This window comes from Nomascus leucogenys, chromosome 15, assembly GCF_006542625.1.
Source record: "Nomascus leucogenys isolate Asia chromosome 15, Asia_NLE_v1, whole genome shotgun sequence".
Classification (NCBI taxonomy): Eukaryota; Metazoa; Chordata; class Mammalia; order Primates; family Hylobatidae; genus Nomascus; species Nomascus leucogenys.
The window spans coordinates 107971779-107988305 of record NC_044395.1 but is presented as its reverse complement, the minus strand read 5'-3'; the positions used below and the strand labels follow the sequence as shown (position 1 = coordinate 107988305).

The 16527-nt window shown below is 49.2% G+C and overlaps 1 protein-coding gene across 1 annotated transcript in view; it reads right to left on the bottom strand.

Annotated features, from left to right (window-relative positions):
• PTPRJ (protein tyrosine phosphatase receptor type J) overlaps positions 1-16527 on the bottom strand; it is a 106791-nt gene that overhangs the window by 60245 nt on the left and 30019 nt on the right. The window contains exons 3-4 of the mRNA XM_030828725.1: positions 476-601; positions 243-342 (exon numbers count right to left, since the gene is read on the bottom strand). Coding sequence (XP_030684585.1) covers positions 243-342; positions 476-601 — 226 coding nt within the window. The remainder of the gene's footprint in view (positions 1-242; positions 343-475; positions 602-16527) is intronic.

Here is a 16527-nt window from a genome sequence, read left to right as displayed (position 1 = left end):
AATCGCTTGAACCCGGGAGGCGGAGCTTGCAGTGAGCCGAGATGGCACCACTGCACTCCAGCCTGGGTGACAGAGCGAGGCTCCGACTCAAAACAAAAAAGAAAACAAGAAAAAGAAAAGAAAAATTGGAAACCAAGCAGGTTTTAATAAATTAGCATTTTCACATTGCTGTTAATGTTGCTGTGTGTCCATTAGGGGGCAGCAGCGAACAACACAAGAATAGATAGGAAAAGGGTACTCACTGCCACCTGCGCACAGGATCTGAAACAGAAAAAGAAAACGGAAGTCAGCAGATTGATTCAGCCATGGAAAATGCAAATCAGAAATAAAGCAGTTGAGGATTTAATAATGGGGGTGGGGTGGTAAGAAGCACATTAAGCAAAGGTCTGCTGGTCAGGGTTAGGCCGTCTTGGGACATTAAACACAGGGAATCACTGCAACCTCGGGGTCAATTTCAAAGGATTAACTGGGTTACGTGGGGGCTGGCGGCTGCTGACTCCCAGTGCCCAGTGTTTCTCCCCAGACACATCCCCCCACCTCCAGCCCTCTCCCCAGAGCAAATCCCCAGGTCAGCACCTCCCTCCACCCACTGTGCGATGAGCTGAAGCAGAAGGACACAGAAGGTGAGACCAGATTGTCAGGGCCAAAAAAGGGGGGTTGGTTGGGGGGAATACCAAGCCCAGCACACCCCTTCCCCAGACCCATTTCCCAGTCCTGACAGCACAGTGGAAACCAGATGGGCAGCAGAAGCAATCCACTGGGTTTGGGATTTTCGTTGTACAAAAATTCATCTTCTTCTTTCTATCAGTAGGTGGCAGTAAAATTTTTTAATCACATGTCAAGCAGCTTTGGGAAGAATTAATGCTTGGCACACAAGAGGCCTTAAAGGTTTAGCTGACAGTGTCAGCTGGGGAGGGGAGCAGCCCTCAAGGATACTCATTGTGATCCATAATTATTTCCCTATACTTTAAAAATCTAAAGTGATTCAAGGATGTACACTCTATTGTTTCATAAACACACCTTTTTGGTGAATAAGATTTTTAAGTAGGGTCGTCACGAAGAATAAGATAATCAAAAAGGACCCTGGTGGAAAAAACCGTCCTCCTACTTTCCATGACACTTAGAATAAAATTCAAACTCAGCCACAGCCCACCAGCCCCTCTGGTCTCACTGCCCCCTCACATTCTCGAAACTGATTCTCCCCTAGAGCCTCTACATATTTATTCCCTCCTACAAACACTCTGCCCAGACCTCTTCGTGGCCTGCCCAGAACACCACCTCCTCGGCAAGTCCCTCTCCAAGCAGCCATGGAAACCAACACCCCTCACTCTCTGTCCATCACTGACTCCTCCAACCGCACCGTGTGCTCCATGAGAACAGAGATCTTGTCTGTGCCCCGTGCCTAGAATGGCGGACACAGTAGGCACTCAATAAACGGCACGGGAAGGAAAGAACGAGCCCAGAGGGGGAAAGTCTTGCCCCCAGGTCCTCCAACTCTCAAACTCCCCATTCCCACCTTCCACCCTACCATCAAGTCCTTCGCATCTCAGGCCTACCCTTTTTCAGCTCATCCAGCCCCTGCCCTTCAATCTAGGCTGAGCCTCAATCCACAGTCAAGGATGGATCACAGGAGAGAGGGAGAAAAAAGGGAAGTCAATAGCTACGCAAGTCGCACAGGGCAGCAAACATTTTTTTGCCCAGTAAAGGGAAAGATTAAAGTAAAAGCACTGTGGGAGGCTATACTTGCAAGTGCATTCTGAGGATAAAAAGGAAACTCTAACTTACTAAGCACCTACTATGTAACAGACACTGTGCTGGCCTTTCTACATCCCTTGTCTCAGCACAGAACCGTGGAGTGATGGCTAAGAGCTGGGACCGCCTGAAGGAAGTCGTTCAGTGCCACTGCTTCTGGCCATGTGACTGTGGGCAGGCAACTTGCTTAATTAACCTGTCTGTCCCTCCCTGTCTGTATCTGCCAACAGCACGATCTTTGTATCTGCCTCGCTTTAACAAGAATTAAGTTAAATGATCTATTTGAGCTGCTGTCATCACCATCATCATCATCCTTACATCTTCACTGCAATCCTGTGAGGTATTTTTATCCCCATTTTACAGGTAACACCACCGAGGCTCAGATCCTCCTGATAGAAACCAATGTGCAATCTGAAGCTCATACTCTCCCCAGCATTGTTTTCCAAAGTATTTTTTGAATAATTTATTTTTATAATTTTTTTTTTAAGAGACAAGGTCTCACTCTGTCACAGGCTGGAGTGCAGTGGTGCAGTCACAGCTCACTGCATCCTTGATCCCACATGCTCAAGTGATCCTCTCACCTACGTCTCCCAAGTAGCTGGGACTACAGGCGTGTACCACCATGCCCAGCTGATTTTTTTATTTCTGTATGGGGACAGGATCGCACTTTGTTGCCCAGATTGGTCACAAGCTCCTGGGCTCAAGCAATCCTCCCACCTTGGCTTCCCAAAGTGCTGGGATTACAGGCATGAGCCACCATGCCCAGCTTTTTTCTCCAAGTATTTAAATAGACTAACAACCCAGTTGCAGAGGGCACAGAGGCCCAGAGACAGTAAGTGGCTTGTTGAAGGACACACAGCCAGAGAGGAGGCACAAGAACTAGAACCCAGATCTTGACCTCAACCACTCTTCCTTCCATCTTCACAGCAAAGTCACTAGTACAGATGACCCAAAGCTTCTGCTGGCCCCCCCCCACAGCTGGACAAAAGAGCAAACACTAAGAAAAGAGATCAAGCTCAAGACTCAGCAGTGACAGACACGGGAAGAATGCAGCACGGCCCACAGTTCTGGCCAAAGACTTCCCCATATACCCCAGGTGTAGCAGAAAACCCGTTAGTCACCCAGATGTGCCCAGGAACACCCAATGCTACCCAGGAGGTGGAAGCTTCTCTGTCCCCTTTCCTGAGGGGAAACCCCTCGCCGGTGAGCCTTCCAGCCTTGTTCATTGCTCCACTGCCCTAGAGATGGTTCTAGTTTCACATCCTCCTTTGTTTGTGCTGATAAGTTGAACCCTTTCTTTTTTCTTTTTTTTTTTCCTTGCCAGCAGGAAAAATCACTGCCAGTCCCAACTGTGGTTCCAGTCACAAGGATCCTTCTCCAGGCCTCAGAGAAAAACAAACGGTTAACACGCCCAGTTCAGCCAAACCTGCAGCCATGACATCGTGGTCCACTCTGAACACTAGATTCTTCCCACTCAAAAACTAAGGCCGGGAGCAGTGGCTCATGCTTGTAATCCCAGCACTTTGGGAGACCAAGGCAGGTGGATCACCTGAGGTCAGGAGTTCCAGACCAGCCTGGCCAACATGGTGAAACCCCATCTCTACTAAAAATACAAAAATTAGCCAGATGTGGTTGCATGCACCTGTCATCCCAGCACTCTGGGAGGCTGAGGCAGGAGAATCGCTTGAACTGGGGAGACGGAGGTTGCAGTGAGCTGAGATCGCGCCACTGCACTCCACCCTGGGCAACAGAGTGAGACTCTGTCTTAAAAAAAAGAAAAACAAAAAGAAAGAAAAGAAGAAAAAAAAGAAACTAAGTCACAAGGATCTTACCAGCTGCATTTACACCTAAAACTTCTAAAATTTTCCCCAACTCCTCTACATGAAAATCCTACATGTACAGACACATCAAAACAGACCCCCTACGTATTCTCCTCTTCCCCTCTCTCTGACATGACTGTGTCATTAAACCTGTCTCCCAGTCTGCAAACCAGAATAACTTCTGGTTCTTCCCTCCGCTTCATTCTTTGTGGGTCACATAAAGATGTTTCCTTGCCCAGCACACCTTGACTTCCCCGCTTCTGTACTGTGCGTATTGTAGACCAAGTCCTCATAACCTCCAGCCCCAAATCACAGAAACAGCCTCGTCCTAGAGCTGAGAAACCCTCAGGCCGTTTCCATTTTCATTCCTTGAAGCTCCTGGTGCACATACACACACACAAAATTAGGAAGTACCAGAACAGGGTTCTGTCTACTGCCGTGTATTTTTGGTTTTGCTTCTGTTAGAGCAACGCCCTGACTCGACCTATAACCCCTCATTTGGAATACAAGAGGCCTTAAACGGGTGCCTTTTGTGAACACCAGTGGTGACAGCCAGGCCCTACTCCTTCATCCATATACCTGGTTGCCTCTCCCTTCAATCCACAGTAAAAAAATAAATAGAACTGCGAATTCCTCTTTCTGAAACATGAGTATTAGCCCAGATACCTAGCTGGAGCAGATGACACACTCAACGAGGGTGAGTGAGGAGAGTTTTAAAGAGTCTGTTTTCATGGGTGAGGGTGGGGTTAAGGAAAACCAGTAAGGGATGGGCAAGAATCCTGGGGTAGCAGCAGCGAGGAAGGGCAAGGAGAGAGGCCAAGGCTGCCTCCCCTCATCTCCAGGTAGGGTTTCTTGCCAGGCTGGCCCACTGGAAGCTGGAGGCCAAGGGCACCCACTGGTGTAGAACACAAAGGTCAGCCTCCTGGTGGGCAGAGCAGGGTGGAGACGGGCGGGCATGGTCTCAGGAGCACACAGATCTGCGGCACAGAGCTGCCATCACATCACCACTGAGAGCCCGTCAGCCTGACAGGTGTGGACTAGGGTGGTTAAGAGGTTAGTTCAACTTCCACTGTCACTCATGAGCTCTGGCACTTGAGGGTCTCATGGAGCCATTGGTTTCATCAGTTGTAAAATGACGCAGGGGCGTCTGCAATACAGACCCCATATCTGAGTTGTCCTGAGACTCGAACAACACAAGGTTCCTTAATTCCCAGCCTCACAGCCTTCTTCTTGCCTCACTGAACCTCCAAAGCCACCCTTCAATTCACTTGGTGACTTCCTGTGACTGCTCCGGCCCCTAGGAGCTCTCCAGGCTCTGAGCCCCTCTCCGTCCATGCTGCTAATTGTGGCCCTGCAGGGCCCAGGGCCCCAGGTTAGGTGCCAAAGATGCAGAGGGTGCTTAAGGTGGTCCTGACTCCCCAAGAGCTCACAGGCAAGAAAAGCAGTGAACGATCTGGGTACGCCAGGACCTGGTGAGCTTGGGGGACGGGGAGGGAGGGGCTTGGGGGACGGGGAGGGAGGGGCTTGGGGACGGGGAGGGAGGGGCTTGGGGGATGGGGAGGGAGGGGCTTGGGGGACCGGGAGGGAGGGGCTTGGGGGACGGGGAGGGAGGGGCTTGGGGGACGGGGAGGGAGGGCTTGAGGGACGGGGAGGGAGGGGCTTGGGGGACCGGGAGGGAGGGGCTTGGGGGACGGGGAGGGAGGGGCTTGGGGGACGGGGAGGGAGGGGCTTGGGGGACCGGGAGGGAGGGGCTTGGGGGACGGGAGGGAGGGGCTTGGGGGACGGGAGGGAGGGCTTGGGGGACGGGGAGGGAGGGGCTTGGGGGACCGGGAGGGAGGGGCTTGGGGGACGGGGAGGGAGGGGCTTGGGGGACGGGGAGGGAGGGGCTTGGGGGACGGGGAGGGAGGGGCTTGGGGGACGGGAGGGAGGGGCTTGGGGACCGGGAGGGAGGGGCTTGAGGGACGGGGAGGGAGGGGCTTGGGGGACCGGGAGGGAGGGGCTTGGGGGACGGGGAGGGAGAGGCTTGGGGGACGGGGAGGGAGGGGCTTGGGGATGCTTCAGGGTAACATGCAGGGGTAGAATGGGAGAAAACGACATAGTGACTCTGTGTGAGAATCTAATGCTGTTCCATTCTACTCATTATAATATTAACTAAACCCTTTGCTACTGTCCAATCGCATGTCAGATGTTGTATTTATCGCATTCAAGCCTTACAATAACCCCAGCAGAGAGGACCTGTGTTTATCCCCATTTTACAGATGTAGACACCAAGCCTTGGAAAAGTTAAGGTCCTGACCGAGCATCTTACAGCCAGTAAGTCTGAGATTCAGCCCCAGGTCAATCGGACCCTGAAGTCCTTGACCTTAACCACCCCCAGGGAGCACTAAGCTGGTTCAACCCTGGGCACGTCTCAACTGAGACCACGAAACCCAAAGGCAGTTCCAGGACTGCAGGTCACAAACCCCATCAACCCATTTGAATTGACTGAATTAAGGCAGCTTGCACAAGTTTCTCAAAAGGAGCAGTGTTTGGGGGTAAATTCACAGGGCAGCCTGGATTTCAGCAAGTGACAAAGCTCTCCAGGTTTTCTGTTATCCATGTTGGGCTCTTAAGGATGGGTAATAAGTGACTGAATAGCACAATGGGTAACAATAGACTCTTTATCCTTCTAAAGCCAAGCCCACACACCATATGACAATAGTTATTTTTACCCACTGACGTAATTAACCAAAATGTGAACCGCTTCAAGCAATGTTTAAAATCAAATAGCAGTTTATGGGATTTGGAGCAGCACAGATTTCAACTCTGAAAGGCCATCATTCTTCCTGCTCTCCCATTTATCTGCCTTGTGAAGATTATTCAACAACCCCCTATAAAACTGGCTCCTCAAAGGTCAATCATTAAAATGACAGGCTGGGTGGGCCCTCCCACTGAACCCAGAAGCCAGACAATGAACACCTGAAAGCTTCCCCGAAGGCAGGTGTGGCATTGTGGGGTGGCCTATCTCCTGTCCAAAAGGCAGGGACAAGCAGGCCAGCAGGCAGCATGGTGAACAGTGCCCCAAGCACAAGGCATCAGGCACAGCAAGATGAGAACAGGCCGGCTTCCCTGCCTCATCTGCAAATAAACTCTCTGAACTTCATGCTGTCATCAGGGACTGTGGGGAAGGGGCAGAATAATTCACAATTCCAGGTCCCAAAAATGCCATGGAAGGCTTCGGTGGAAGGAACGAGAACCAACCACCCTGCAAAGATCCCCCTGGCTCATCTTCCCCCTTGAGGAGCTGGAGGCACGATGGCCTCTTCCAAGAGCACACAGAAAAAAGTACCCAGAAGGGCTATTTTGGTGAGGCTGTGTGGACTTTGAGACGCACAGCTGAGGGTGAACTTGGAAATCCCAGGCCAGAAGTTTCCATTGGGTATTTTTAGCAATAGAACTATTTTCTCAAAAAGACTCTTACAAGGAGCTCCATACATACGGGTATACAGTTCCACATTTCATACATATCTGTGTACGTATATACCGTGTAGACACCTGGATAAAAGCAGCTGTTTCCAATTACCTTGCTTTTTACTTTGAACATAATTGATGTATAATCAAATTAAGAAGCAGATGGTTTCCAGTGAATTTTAAAATTTGATGTGATTCACTATTTGGGCAAATGTGTTGGTTGGTTTTTTTGGTTTGTTTCGTTTTTTAATTTGTTTTTGTTTTGTTTTTTGTTTTTTTGAGACAGGGTCTCACTCTGTGGCCCAGGCCAGAGTACAATGGCACAATCATAGCTCACTGCAGCCTTAAACTCCTGGGCTCAAGCGATCCCCCAGCCTCAGCCTTCCGAGTAGCTCAAACTACACGTGTCCCACTATACCCAGCTAATATTTTTGTTTGTTGTAGAAATGGGGTCTCCCTATACTTCCCAGGCTGGTCTCAAACTCCAGGGCTGAAGGTTTCCTCCACCTCAGGTTTCCAAAGTGCTGGGCAGGCATGAGCCACCACACTCCATCCTGAGCAATTGCTCTCATTACAATTTCAAATATACTCAAATTTGAAAGTGCAGGTTGCTTTTAATAAAACTGAAAGCAAATGCTTATGGAACCCCTGACACACCTCAAGGAGCACACTTTAAAAATGTGTGATCTACCTACCCTTTGACTTTATGGAGGAAGAAAGTCCCAGAATGGTCTAGCAACTCAATCCAGAACACCCAGTACCAAGACTAAAACACAAATCCTGGACTCCTCCACAGGGCTAATCTCTTCATCTGGAGAGAGGGTCAGAGCTGGCAATCCCCAAGTCCCTATCTGAACCCTTCCTCCACCTTGTAAGATAAATCTGGGGGTCCTAAATTGAGGCTCCCCTGTCTGAATCTAGCCCACTGCCATGCATTGCTTGACCTGTGATGTTTCTTAAAATCTTAAGTATTTAAAAATTAGGGAGATAGAAGCCAGGTGCAGTGGCTCACACTTGTAATCCCAGCACTTTTAGAGGCTGAGGCAGGTGGATCACCTGAGTTCAAGGGAGTTCAAGACCAGGCTGGCCTGTAACATGGTGAAACCCCGCCTCTACTGAAAAAAAAAAAAAATACAAAAATTAGCTGGGCATGGTGGCCTGTAATCCCAGCTACTCGGGAGGCTGACGCAGGAGAATCACTTGAACCTGGGAGGCAGAGGCTGCAGTGAGCCAAGATTGCACCACTGTACTCCAGCCTGGGCAACAGGAGCAAAACTCTGTCTCAAAAAAAAAATTAGGGAGATAGCATTTTTTAAATCTTGTTTTTTGGCTTCTCAGAAATAGATGTGGCTTTCTCATCCGGCCACATTAAAGACATGAATTGGATCTGAGTGTCAGCCTTGCTTCCCGGGGGGAAGTGCTTGGAGTTCACAGCCATTCCCTAGTAATGTCACCCCAACGCTGAGGACAAATGGCAGTTGCCAAGCAACACTGCCCCCACGCTGTTGATTTTCTCTATCAAACATGAGCATGCGAAAGACTGAGAGGCAGTATGCTTTTCCATCTTTTTGTCCATTCCACTTATTTATGTCCCCAAATGTCCCTGAAGACATTGGTGTTTGTAACCCTTGATCAAAGTGCACCTTGCAACCAAAGTCCACAGGTTCAAATGATTAACAAACTGTTTACTTCCTAAGTGTCTCTCTTAGGAGAGGATTTCTGTCCCATGTCAGGTGTGAATAATGTGCACAATGTGAATGTAAAATGTACCATTCTGCCTGCCACTACCTTTTCTCCTTCCTCACTCATGAACCAGCCCCTCACAGTGCCACTACCACGACCCCCAAAAAAGAGCAAAAAACAGGGCAGAGTTTCAGTTCCTCAGTTGAAGACTTCCGGTTGCATGCACTTAAATCTGAATAATGAAACAACTCCATTAATCCTGCCAGCTCTCTCCTGCGCCGCTCGTCCACCTTAGAATACGGGTAAAGGCCGGGCGCGGTGGCTCACGCCTGTAATCCCAGCACTTTGGGAGGCCGAGGAGGGCGGATCACGAGGTCAGGAGATTGAGACCATCCTGGCTAACACAGTGAAACCCCGTCTCTACTAAAAATACAAAAAATTAGCCGGGCGTGCTGGCGGGCGCCTGTAGTCCCAGCTACTCGGGAGGCTGAGGCAGGAGAATGGCGTGAACCCGGGAGGTGGAGCTTGCAGTGAGCCGAGATGACACCACTGCACTCCAGCCTGGGTGACAGAGTGAGACTCCGTCTCAAAAAAAAATAAAATAAAATAGAATATAGGTAAAAACAGCTAACAGGCACCATTCACCAAATGCTTGCTGTGTTCAGGGCTGGCTCCCCACGGAATCCTCCCTTCCCCACTGCCCAGCTGGGTGTATATACAATCCATGCCTTCCTGGCTTCCCAGGCTCCACATCCCTCCCAGAGGAGGACACCAGCTTCCAAGTTCCAGGTTCACAGACTGCCTCCGACTGACCACAAAATGCTCATCGGGTCTCTGTCTACACTCAGGCCAGAAAGCCAAGGGTCAGCCCTGCCACAGGCCCACGGGGAAGATCAGCAGTGAGGTCAACAGTCCCAGATGCTTCTCACGCAACTATCTGCAGTCACCCGGGTCCTTCCAAGGCTTTGCAAACAGAAGTTCCCACAGTCAAACGACCACCCCGCCGACTCCCACCACACTACACAGGTGAGGAGGACAGAGACAGGGTGGGGCAGAGAAGCCGCAGGACTTGAAGTCAGGCCTGGGTTTGAAGCCTGGCACCACCACCTATTAGCAGGATGTCCCCGGACCAGTGACCTAACTGCTTGCATTTTTTCACCTGTCAGTTACCATCGCTCTGCACGCTTGGTGAGGGGATTAGCAGCACACAGTAGGGGCTTTAGAAACAGCAGCAAATGTCACGGACCCCAAAAGGGGGAGTCACCTGGCACTGTCGGCCACTGAGTGCAGGAACTTGGAGGACAGCGGGATCCTACCAGCTACAGGAACCTGAGAAAGCCACTTACCCACTCGCAGCAATGAGCGACGACAGGAGGGAGCTGAAGCAAGCTGGGTAAAATGCTGATCAGTACTGAACCCGAGACATGGGCACTTGGAAGTCCATTTGATCTTTTTTTTTTTTTTTCTTTTTGAGACAGAGTTTTGCTCTTGTTGCCCAGGCTGGAGTGCAATGGCGCAATCTCGGCTCACTGCAACCTCCACCTCCCAGGTTCAAACAATTCTCCTGCCTCAGCCTCCCAAATAGCTGGGATTATAGGCATGTGCCACTACACCCAGCTGATTTTTTGTATTTAGTAGAGACAGGGTTTCACCATGTTGGCTAGGCTGGTCTCAAACTCCTGACCTCAGGTGATCCACCCACCTCAGCCTCCCAAAGTGCTGGGACCACACCCAGCCCATTTGATCATTTTCATAACTAAGAGAAAATGGCAAGGGGTGCTTGGGATATCTCTGTGAAACTTCCTCTATATTTTGCTGTGAACCTAAAACTGCTCTAAAAATAGTCTTTTTAAATATATATACAGTATTTACCTCATAAGACTGTTGTGACAAGTATTAAATTATATAATCTACGTGAAGCACTTAGCATACGAGGGGCACACAATAAATAGTAGCTATTATTGTAATCACTACCACTAGCACGGCCTTGGGAAGGAGAGTTTGAGCAATGCAACACGGGAGAGGTGAGCTGCCTCACTAGGATAAAGCAGGGCCAGAAGGTATCTCTGCAGCACAGAAGCCTGAACAGCAGGGAGAGGCAAGTCAGTGTCTCTTGGATTCTGCTGCATGAAAGGAGGAACTTGGGCTGAAGTTCTCAGAACAAGAAGCTACACTCTTGTCTCTTCTGCCCATCGTGGCCAGAGCTGCACTGAGCCCCCAAGGCAGCCACCCCACCTCCACCCAAGGGGCTCAGTGCCCTCCACAAAGCCTCCATCACCCCCACAACACACACCTGCCAGTGGGGTCTGCCGAGCTTAGCTGGGAGCCCAGGACCCAGGCCCCCTCTTCCCCACGTGCCAAGAAAGTCCAAGGGTGGGCTCAGACATCTCAGGTGGTGGTGATAGGTCAGCTCTTAAGACAGGCTCCTGCCTACAACAGTCCCTTTCAATTAAAAGTAAGGGCATCATTCGACTTCAATCCAGACAGCACAGGAAACTGCCGCTGTTCTGCAACCCTCTTTCAACGATAACCTAAATACAACCATCAGCAAAGGCAAAACAAATTCAAGGTAAACCCATCCAGTCATCCTAAGACTTTTGATAAAATGGCACCTTGGCAAATCACATTGGGCAGGCACTCTCAAGCCAGAAGTGCCACAAAGCAGACACTTTTATTTGACATCCATGCGATGGAAAAAGAACTCTGAGCATCAGATAGGAGATCACTGGAGAGCTGGTGCACCAGAGCCTACCCACCATCGGCAGAGAGTGACGGGAGGAGACAGGTGATTTTCAACATCTCATCAAGCCTCGTGAATGCCCTAAATCAGGGGTCAGCAAACGTCTTCTGTAATAGGCCAGACAGTAAACAGTTTAGGCCTGGCAGGCTTTAAACTGTGCCCTTGTGCTGTGAAACCAGCCATCGATGATATGTAAACTAACGACCGTAGCTGAGTTCCAACAGAACTTTACTTACAAGCATTAAATGTGTATTTCATGTAATTTTCATGTGTCATGAAACAGTATTCTTTGTTGATTTTTTTTCTCCACCCATTTAAAAATGTAGAAACTCTTCTTGGCTCTTGGGCCACCCAAAAACAAGCAGTGGCTGCATTTGGCCCGTGGGCTGTAGTTCGCTGACCCTTCCCCTAAATCATCCATTTACCCTGGACAGAGCCACAGGGATGGACCTGCAGCAGCCCAGAGCAGGGACCGTGTGGTCTGGTCCTGATTCTATATCCTGGTTCTGACGCTTACTAACTTGAGATCTGAGCTAAATTTCAATCTTCCCCTCTGAAAGGAAGGATTATGGCAGGACTCTCCTCAAGCCCTTGAGAGAATTAAGTGAAGTAACATCAGGCATGAGGCAGATGTTCGAGAGAAGATAACTCTGTTATTACTATCACTGTTTCTAGATTTCAATCAACCCAATTTAAGAACACAGGGTCTCAATGCTTGTCTGAATTTCCAATTGGAGATTTTTGGTGGATAAGACATGGGAAGGAACAAATGAATACAGGTTATTTAGGAGATAAAATGATTTGAAATGCAGGTCCACTGGCAACAGAGGATGGTGCCTGGTGGTCAAGGTCGTGGGACCACAGCTGCCTTCTCAAAGCAGGCCCTGTGGTGTCCAGGACATATGCGGCCTGGCCCACTCTGTGAGCCTCGGCATAAGCCTTGCATTTCCATAGATTTACCTTATCCCACTAGTTGCAGTAGAAACTGTTGAGGTAAGAGAAGTCACAAACTTCCTACCCACCAGAGCCTAGCTCGTGGCCTTCCCCACTAAATGCTCATTCAGCACCCCCGGGGAACTGCCTGGTCAGTGGAGTTTTAATGGGATTTTCAGGGCCTGGAACAGAGCTGGCCTGGCCTCTCGTGGGTCAGGCTGAATAGGCATATACGTGGACACCAAGGCCTCAAGGGCAAGCAGTGGAACTGTGTGATCAGTCAGAAAGGGGACGAGATCCTAGGGATTGTCTATACCGACCTCCTCTGTTTAGAGTTGAGGAAAAAGGCCCAGAAAGGTAAAGTGACTTATCCAGAACACCTGGGTCTGAAACTCATTCATTCATTCCCTTCACTGACTGTATCCGCTAAGTCAGGCCCTTTGAGCTCTCTAGGGACGGAGAAAAGCCCCCTAGTCTTGGGTTGCTTAAAGGCCAGCAAAAGCAAGAAATAAATAAACAACAACAAAAAAATTCAGGCCGGGTGCGGTGGCTCACGCCTGTAATCCTAGCACTTTGGGGGGCTGAGGTAGGAAACTGCCTGAGCTCAGGAGTTTGAGAGTAGCCTGGGGCAACACGGTGAAACCCCGTCTCTACTAAAATACAAAAACTTAGCCAGGCGTGGCAGTGTATGCCTGTAGTCCCAGCTACTCGGGAGGCTGAGGCAGGAGAACTGCTTGAACCCAGGAGGCAGAGGTTGCAGTGAGCTGAGATCACACCACTGCACTCCAGCCCAGGCAACAAAATGAGACTCCATCTCAAAAAAATAAAAATAAAAATAAAAATAAAAATTCTTCAGGTGGAACCATTTAATTTGGCAAGAACAACTTTTCACATCTTACCATTTTATGTCTCCACTTGATCTTGTTCCGAACTTTTCAATATACACACCATTTTAAAAAACAACAGATGTAAATCAATGCTTCTGTAAAGGAAAGGGTGAGTCACAAAAGCAGGACTCACATTTCCAGTACATTTTTCCATGTATCGACATACCTCAAATTCCTTGAATGAGCCATGCTGTCATCCCCTACCTTGGTTCATGCTGGTCCTACCACCTAGAAAGTCAGAGCTTCCTCACTCCCTCCTTTGCCCACTTAATTCCTGCTCATCCTTCTATGAGGACGAGCATAAACTCCCCTCCCCCAGCACAGCCAGAGCCTTCCTCGGTGCGTCCACGCAGCACTCACCTCTTCCCACCAGGTGCTGGAATGTCTGTGGACTGGCCTGAGACTCAACACCCCATGCCTAGCACTTGAACTGACTGGCAGGGGGGCTGGCTAGCTGGGGAACAGGAGGGTGGGCTGAAGGATGAGAGCAGGGACAGGGTCTGGGTGTGAAAATTAAATTTGATTTGGACAGCAGGAAGGAACACAAAAGAGCAATCAAGCCAAGAAGAAGGTGAGAAAAAATTTCAATGCCGAGAAATCACGAAGGAGTAGTTCTCACAGGCTAGGAGGTAGCAGAACCATCCAGGGAACTTGGTAAAAACAAAGGCCCAGCACTATTCAACTTCAATCAGCCTGGGCCTCTGTTCTTTACCAGCTCTCGAGGTGACTCAAAACCCTCTCCAAAGTTTGAGAACAACTGGCTTCAGGTACTTTAGAGAGACAATGTGGAAGGATGACGCAGCCCAAGGTCTGCTCTGATCTGAGGCAGCCACAGCCACAAGCCCCCAGGAAGGGCCTGAACAGCTCTAGGGGGTGAACTGAGGGGTGGTTTGGTTTGAGGAAAACTCAATCCAGAATAAATTGAAGACGTTCTTTAATGGTCTTTAAACAAACAAGGCTGTGGGGGCGGGCACGGGAAACTGTTGGGCTAAAACCGGGATAGTTTTGGTGGAGAAAGTGGCCAAAGGCAGTGGTCTCCCTCCAATGCCCTGTAAACTTCTGATAGCTTCTTCCAGTTCTCCCTTCAACAAATCCAGCAATCCAACAAATCTTAAAAACAATCCCACCGGCCTTCGCAGGAATTTGGGCTAAGAATGATTTTCCTCACTAAGGATTCCACACGGTTTTCGTACCAAGGTCAGGAAGAACGATCCTCTACCCCCCAGCGCCTAGCAGATCGTTTTCCCGCCTGCTGACTGGCATCATCCGTCCACACAGCACGCAGTGGGTCACACTGCAGAGCCCGTGCTTTGCTCTGGGTGCTTTCAGGAAAGAAAATCGACACTTAAAAGGCACAATGGGTGCAGACAAATTCTGTAAACGGCAATGAACTGTGATCAACTAAGTCAGCAATTTACAGCAAAAGAACAACGCTGTGGGAATCAGGGCTGAGTCTGAGTCTCTGCCCCGTAACCCATGAGCTGAATGCCACAGGTGAGCCACCAATTCTCCCAAAGCGTCAGTTTCCACATATTCATGGGGGAGCAATGTGGCCAACCACGGCTGTGGCAGGAAAGAACTTCCACAAGCTCTTGTACAAAGTAGATGCTTGACGCAGGGCGTGGTGGCTCATGCCTATAATCCCGGCACTTTCAGAGGCCGAGGTGGGTGGACCACCTGAGGTCAGGAGTTCAAGACCAGCCTGGCCAACATGGCAAAACCCTGTCTCTACTGAAAATACAAAAATTAGCTGGGTGTGGTGGCGTGCACCTGTAATCCCAGCTACGAGGGAGGCTGAGGCAGGAGAAATCACTTGAACCTGGGAGGCGGAGGTTGCAGTGAGCCGAGATCACGCCACTGCACTCCAGCCTGGGTGACACAGCAAAAACTCCATCTCAAAAAAAAAGAAAAAGTATATGTTTGATAAACATTATAGCTGGTTATGCCCATAAGGTGCACTCATCTTCAGAAGTAGCAACATTTGGCTTTGAACAAAAGATATTCTCCCTCTCCTCCTACCCTTCTCTCTCTCTCTCTCCCTCTCAAACACACAATGGTATTTTACCCAGTTGAAGATCATTATTAGCTATTAACAATAACTACCACATTGTACAAATAAATTGCATTACAGAGAGAGCCGCTCTCTTCCAAAGTTTGCATTAACAAAGAAAAAGCAAAAATTCTCAAAGTCTCATAAGTCCAGTCCATCTTTCTTTGCCATCTAATAAAACACTTTTTATTTCCTTTCATGGGCTTAAACTTCACTAAAAGGCAAATTGTCTGAGGGCATGCTGCTGAGACAACAGGACTCTGTGTGTGCTCAAATAATCCCCTGTTCCAGTTGACTGTTTTCTATTTTTCTGAATAGACACTGGACAGAATTAGGAATCAGAGACGGTCCTGTGATCTCTCTAATTGCTTCCACAGACAAGTCCAAAATGGGTAATTTTTTTAAAAGACACAACTGACTCAAACTCCAAATGCTCCTCAAGGAGCCTCAGCCTTCTCTCCGACCGTGGCCCGGCTCCCTTGGCCAGCCCTCACCCCCTCAGGGCTGGGCAAAGATTCACATGGCAGAAAGGGCTGCCCCTCCAAAGACCCATCACTACCCAGAACTTAGAAGACAGGGGCCAGGAAGTCAGGGAAAACATGTTCTCGGGTATCCATCCTCTTGCTACCCTGAAGTTGACCTGAAGTCTAATCCAAAGTCTAACGTTTGAGAGCCTCTCTGCTACCCAGAACTTCCGCGCACCAAACACATCCTTAAAGGCCACATACAGGCTTCAAATACACCCATCGCAGTAAACACGGCAGAAAAGCCCACCAAATCTCCAGTTCGACACACCCCAACAGAGATCAGAGTCTAAGTCCCTCTAGCATTTTACTGGGGTTCTCCAAATCCTTGTATTAGGTCTGCAAGAAAATAGATCCAGTTAATCAAAAGGTTGGGCCAACAAGCCCACGCAGAGGCTAATGTCTTATCAGGAAAGAGTGCAAGGTTCAAATTCCCCACAGGCTCGACATCAGACAACACTTCATTTCGGACATCAACCCCTGTCAAAGTTATTTCCCCACTCGGTAAACTTACGCCACAAAGATCTCATTATGGTACTTGGTTAGCTTGACAAAATGACTTTATTGCCATTCGCTAAAAAAAGACAACAAGAAGCTCCAGCAAGGTGGTTTTGGCAAGGTTGCTCAGTGGCACTCTCTTTGGGACCTAACAACCTAAGAACTTTCTTCTTCTGACATGTTTTAGCAA